At 38.0% G+C, this 6,463-nt stretch overlaps 1 protein-coding gene across 1 annotated transcript; it reads left to right on the top strand.

Moving 5' to 3' along the window:
* Positions 1 to 468: 468 nt before the first annotated feature.
* Positions 469 to 1,904, top strand: B0P05DRAFT_578188 (kinase-like domain-containing protein; the record flags this gene model as incomplete). The annotated part of the gene is made up of 7 exons (XM_051581839.1): positions 469 to 591; positions 621 to 671; positions 718 to 995; positions 1,016 to 1,045; positions 1,172 to 1,472; positions 1,530 to 1,713; positions 1,765 to 1,904. 7 exons carry the CDS (start codon positions 469 to 471, stop codon positions 1,902 to 1,904), a joined length of 1,107 nt encoding a protein of 368 aa, XP_051437179.1.
* Between the last annotated feature and the right edge of the window lie 4,559 nt (positions 1,905 to 6,463).

Raw genomic sequence — 6,463 nt, 5'->3', positions numbered from 1 at the left:
TTTTATCCACCGGGACTTTTCTATGCATTTCATCTATATATAGGCACTTTGTTTCTGTTCTGTTTGACCCATGCTTCTTTCTATTTTTGGTATTGTCTTGACGGAGTATGAATGACTAGAGCAACTCAAAGTAAGACATAGAAGCTCATTTGTATACGTCATTGATTTGGTTCTTTCAAGATGCTTATTTATCTAGTTGCATAAATATCTGTTATTAGATTGTCATATCCAATCGTATATCACTTTAAGAAAGAAGTGACTCTATTTCTTTCCTCTTCTCTCTTTTTCTCTCTCTTTCTCTCTTTTCTCTCTCTCTCTCTCTCTCTCTCTCTCTCTCTGCATCTCCGACAGTGCGTTTATAACCTCTTGTTTTTTTCTCTATCTTTTTCTCTCTTTTTCTCTTTTTTTTTTATTCTCAACAAATGACAGGTAGCCTACTAAACATAGCAACCATGACTTATACTAAATATGGATATGCTTTCTTTAGCTCATCATGAAAAGACAATCAAAGTAGTTGCCAAAGACGCAAAGACTGGAAAACAAATCAAAATCGAATATGTAAATAAAAAGATCACGGGTAATGGGTCTTTGGTGTGTTGTATCAAACGCGACTTGTGGAGACAAATGAAGATGCTGCTATCAAAAAAGTATTGCAGGATCGAAGGTTCAAGGTAAACATATCATTTGTGACAAGGGTCGTATTGAACTTTGTTTTAGAATCGTGAGTTGCAGATTATGCGTTTGGTTGATCATCCTAATGTCTGTCAGTTAAAATCTTATTTTTACAATCAAGTTGAAAACAAAGAAGATGAGGTCTATTTGAATCTGGTGATGGAGTATGTACCCGATACTTTGTATAGAGCCACTCGACACTATGCTAAGGCAAAGCAACATATGCCTTTGATTCTTGTTCAGTTATACATGTACCAAGTCATTCGATCCTTGGCTTATATTCATTCACTCGGTATTTGTCATCGTGACATCAACCTCAAAATGTCTTGCTTGATCCAAACAGTGGTATCTGTAAAATGTGTGATTTTGGAAGGTAAATGTCCATGTCAAGCAAACTAAAGAAAAAAAAAAAAGAAGAGAGAGAGAGAGAGAGAGAGAGAGAGAGAGAGAGAATGAAAGAAAGAAAGAAAGAAAGAAAGAAGGGCTGACAATTGTTTAGTGCTAAAGTCTTGGTACCTGGTGAACCCAATGTATCTTATATTTGTTCGCGTTATTATCGTGCTCCAGAATTGATTTTTGGTGCTACCAACTATACGTTAAATATTGATGTTTGGTCAACAGGATGTGTGATGGCAGAATTGATTTTAGGACAACCTTTCTTCCCAGGTGAGAGTGGTATTGATCAATTGGTAGAGATTATCAAGATTTTGGGAACACCTACCAAAGATCAAATTGCTGCTATGAATGCTAGTTATGTTGAGCATCGATTCCCTATGATTAAACCTCACCCTTTGTCTACAGTGAGTGAATCCTATCAAACAAAAGAAAAAAAAATATAGATACTCATCCAAGATTAGATCTTTACCCATGCTACTGTAGAAACAGTGGACTTGTTAAGTCGTATGCTGCAATATCATCCTCAACAAAGAATTACAGCTATTGAAGCCTTGTGTCATCCCTTTTTTGATCCTATTCGAGACCCAAACACTCGATTGCCTAATGGTCAACCTTTACCACCTGTATTGAATTTCACCCGAGAAGGTAAACGAATCATACAGTATGATGTGTTCTCATTTATATATATATATATAGAATTATCCATTCGTCCTGATTTGATTCGAAGACTTGTTCCACCACACTGCGAACAAGAACTTTTGTCAAGAGGCATTGATATCTATAACTTTGATCCTATTCCTGTTGAACAGTTAAAGATTTCTCCATCAGCTATCTAGATTTTTTGTTGTTGTAATATTTATAATAAACTAATGTAAAACGATTGGTGTCCGCTTAGACATTCTGTGAGACTTGAAGTACCAATAAGATTGGGCTTCATTGCATAAAGAGGCTCCTTCTTTATCGCTCCTTGAAACTACTATCATGTTGAACTCAACCAAAAAGGAATTTTGTCTTTTTCTTGGATGGTTTGAAAGCAAATTACCCTCAGACCATGTTTCCTAACCCATAAGGTACCTTTGGAATTCATTTGGATAAAAGAAAAGCGACTTGTGAAAAATGGCCATTTTGACCTTTTGACCAAAGGATTACTACTCATAAAAGTTGTCAGTTTGGAAGCTCTCGACTTTCTTTTTGACACTACAACACGAGAAATGAAGATACCAACAAGCTTAAATACTCAAAATGTGCGTCAAAAGCCGTAGTTTTTGAAAAGTATAGTTGCTTGCCAATTGTATTATAGAAATGGTATGCTAGGAATGAAAAAACTCATATACATGTTTGTCTATTTTCTCAATACTTTAGTAGTAAGGTTGTTGTCTTTTTAAGTCACTAGATCTATAAAACAAAGACCTAAAACTTTTGTCACTGCACCAAAGCCCAATACAGTCGACGAAAAAAGATTGGCCCAATAAAAAAAAAAATTGGTCAGCTTGAAATGAAAATGGGCCGGCCAATGAGAATGGGTCACCAATAAAGAAATTTAATACATGCTTTTATTTTGCCTCCTTTTTCACAATTCAAGCATCTCTGCCAGAACGTCAAAGAAAGCTTTATCCAATTCTCGCAGCCTTATCTGCTGATGTAAAATGAAGCGTTGCGAATACGATCAGAGATTTTTTCATTATGCCTGATAGAAGAGGGATCGTTATTTACAACAGTCTTCAGCTTGGACCAAAACTCTTCGATCGGATTTTAAAAAAATGAGAATAAGGTGGCAAAAAGAGAGGTTTATAACCACGTTGCCCAACCCAATCCTTATGTTGGCGGAACAAAGTTGAAAAATGTGATAGATGCTCTCAGAGCCACGCTTTATTTTCCTTTTAAGTATAATACTTTTTTTCTTTTTCTTCCCTATATCTTTCTTGCCTAAGCATAATTCAATTTTTTTTCCAGGTTGGGAAGAGGTATATATAGCTAATAATAGTGAGATAAAGATAACATATAAATTGATTTAGAAGAATTGACGATACCAAGGGAGGGCATCTATCACATTTTTCGACTTTGTTCCGCCAACATAAGGATTGTTTGTCGTTCCTAATACAATCTCAGTTGGCTCCATTCCGTCTGCAAATGTGATAGTGTTTTCCGGTTGAGAAAAAATTGAATGGGTAATAGCCGTACTTGAATGGTCTTGATGCGTTGGTTTATAATAGAAGTTTTCGAAGGCGTTTAAGTGTGGGCTCCAATTTGCATGTTTCTTAACTTCTGGGATAGAGTGTCCTTTTTTGACAGCTTTTGTACTCGATGCTGATCGGATTGAGTGTGCCTTGAATTTAGTGGCATCGATACTAGATTTGTCCATTAAGAGTCTCACCCAGGCAGACAACGTTGAAGGTCGAATCGAAGAGACTTGAGTAGGTTTGTCGATATAAGCTAAGAATAGAGTATGATCCACCGGAAGAGATTCCCTTAATTGGGCAGTTTTCTGTATAAAAAAATGTAAAGTAGAAGCTGGATATAATCTTTTTTTTTTTATTTTTTTAAATGTGTTTATTGATTGAGCCGTGTACACTAAGAGTAATAGTCAAAGTGAAGAGGCGGGTGCAATTAAAAGGAAAGTTAATAAAATAAAACGAAATATACTAGACAAAATAAACTAAAATAAAATAAAATAGATAGAAAGAGAAAAAAAAGTTACATGATTGAATGGCATTGATCCTCTTCAATGGTCTGATGCTTGCTAATATGGCCGTGGGTACAATGGGAGTCTTGTCAAAGATAAATCTCATATGAGCAAGCCAGATTTGTGAAAGAGTAATTATGAGGATTCTGTATGGTTTGATTCCTTTCCGTTGACAGCACCAGATGTACGAGAAGTCCAGGGACAGAAGAGCCTCTTTGATATCAGATATTGAGGTGTTAGGCCAAAGAAACTCAATGATGATTTCCTGCCATACCTTCTCTTTAGTTGGACAATGAAAGAGCATATGGCTATCGAGTCAGTGGTAGTTAAGCACACCGGACAGAAGGGAGAGTCAAACACACGAGGCATAATAAAATGTAAAAATCGACGATGAGGAATACACCCCAAGATATACCGGTATGTCGCATTACGTTGAATGGCGGTAAGAGACAGAGACCAAAAGAATTTCCATTTCACTTCTACAATATTTCTCAAGGCCAAAGGAGGAGCCATAGACGAGAGAACTGACTGACGAAATGTCTTAGCCGATGCCTTGACACTACCAATACCTTGATCATCTTGAAACCGAAATTGGTTGATCAAGGGCGCAAATGAGACCGTCGAGTCTTCAAGTGGAGCAGGACTACATACAGAGCTAAAAAATGGCTGAAGTTTCAAACTCCCAGATGCAAGACTTTTGAAGACTGTGGAGGGAGTACGCTTCCAATGAAGTAATGAAGGATCACGAGTATCTTTCCAGTGAACAAAGTTGAGTCTAGCATCAACTTGAAAGACATCTGACACCATCATTTTCTTGACACGTAGGGGGACAACAAAGGACGAATAAAGAGGAACGTAGAGCACAGCTTGCAAAGGTAGGACCATAGCGGAGCAGTATTAAGGCGAGCATTAGCAAATAATCGAGGAAGACAATCAACGGCACGATATAGCATATCAATAGTGCCAGTTCTTTGTTTTTTCAACCCTTGTGTACGAGAAGGAAGCAGCAATGGAACCTGATGATATTTGCAGTCATTGATATTACGAATATGAAGGCTAAGTAAGTGCGAAACCGGATGAGCATCAATAGTATCTTGATCATACGCCAACAAAGGATGCAGCCAGCGAAAACATAAAGTCGAGGCCTGAATCTGAATATCAATTACTCCAAGTCCGCCTTTTTTTTGGCAGCGTCCATACTTTCCAAGGAATAACAGGAAATATATTCTTACACAAGAATCGAATGGCCAAAGATCTCAATTGTTTGAAATCAGCAAGCGCTAACGGAGTAATCCGCAAGATATACCATATTTTGGGCAATATCAGTGAATTTAAGACAGTGACTCGGCCAACAACAGACAATGAACGTGTAGAGTGAATTTGTATGGCAGCCTTAACCTTTGTTATTATAGAACCCATAAAATTGACTCTTTGAAAACGGCTTTGTATCAATGGAAAACCCAAATAAATTAAGGGTTCATCATCTTCGACAGAGTGCAAATGCTTGATACCCGTTTGAGAGAGTGGAGCTTCCCAATAAGTCCATGTATTTCTGCCAGACACCGAGAAGGCTTCCACCTTTTCATGGTTAAACTTTGCATTCGAGGCTTCGCAATCTCGAGTCATATGCAGTTGTAGCCGAGCAAGACCAGTGGAATAATGTACAAAAACCAGAGCATCGTCAGCGTAAAATAGAAGCTTCGTCCGTTCAGTACCCATTATGTAGCCTTGAAATTGACGACCACGGAGAATAGAGAGCAAGAAAGGTTCAAAAGCCAAATTATACAGAATAGGCGAGAGAGGATCACCCTGTTTCAATCCGCTTAATTTAGCAACTTTGGAGGAGGTATGACCATTGATGTTGATTCGGATAAGATTATCGCCCATTAACTTGTAAATGCATTTGATCAGTGGGGAAGGGAAGCCAAACTTTTTCATCACTTTCTTCAAGTAGTGTAAATTCACTCTGTCGTAAGCCTTTTCTTGATCCAAGAGAAGACCAATATCAGCATTCAAGGTACTAAAATCAGGATCATTATCCAGTTGTTCAGCGATCGACCATTTTTTTTGAGCGTCTTCCATTAGCAATTGACAGATTATACCATTTTCAGCGATAAACCGTCCAGGAATAAACCCCAATTGATGACGGCTAATAAGACGAGAAGATACCTCCATGAGTCGACGATTGACGATACGTGTGAACAGTTTGTAATCCGTATTTGCTAAGGACAAAGGACGATAGTTCTTCATATCCGCAGGATCACCTTTCTTGTACAGCAGACACATGACTGATTCATTCCATGACTGAGGAAACTTACTCTTCTGCAAAGCGTCATTATAGACAGTCGATATCAGATCATGATATGGAGGGAATTTTATAACCAAATACAAAATCTCATATGGCAGTCCATCTGGTCCTGGACTACTCTTACGAGGGGTGCGCTTGCTCTCGTTGAGTATGTCATCAACATCGATAGGCTGCATAAGTTTCTCCTGTTGTTCTGAGGAAATCTTCAAGTGACTAGGGATAGATCGAGTCATAGCCCTAAGAGCTACAGTGTCGGTGGGAGAAGGAGTAAATAGCGAGGTATAAAATTTAGTTGCTATACGAGAAATATCATGTTGCTCTTGACAAAGCTCTTCAGTCACTGGATCTCTCAATTCAATGAGGGTTCGCTGATTTTGTCGAGATACTTGTGTCCGCTCCAAAAA

This window comes from Gilbertella persicaria (assembly GCF_025201335.1).
Source record: "Gilbertella persicaria strain CBS 190.32 chromosome Unknown B0P05scaffold_10, whole genome shotgun sequence".
NCBI classification, from domain to species: Eukaryota; Fungi; Mucoromycota; class Mucoromycetes; order Mucorales; family Choanephoraceae; genus Gilbertella; species Gilbertella persicaria.
This window is presented reverse-complemented; position numbering and strand designations above follow the sequence as displayed.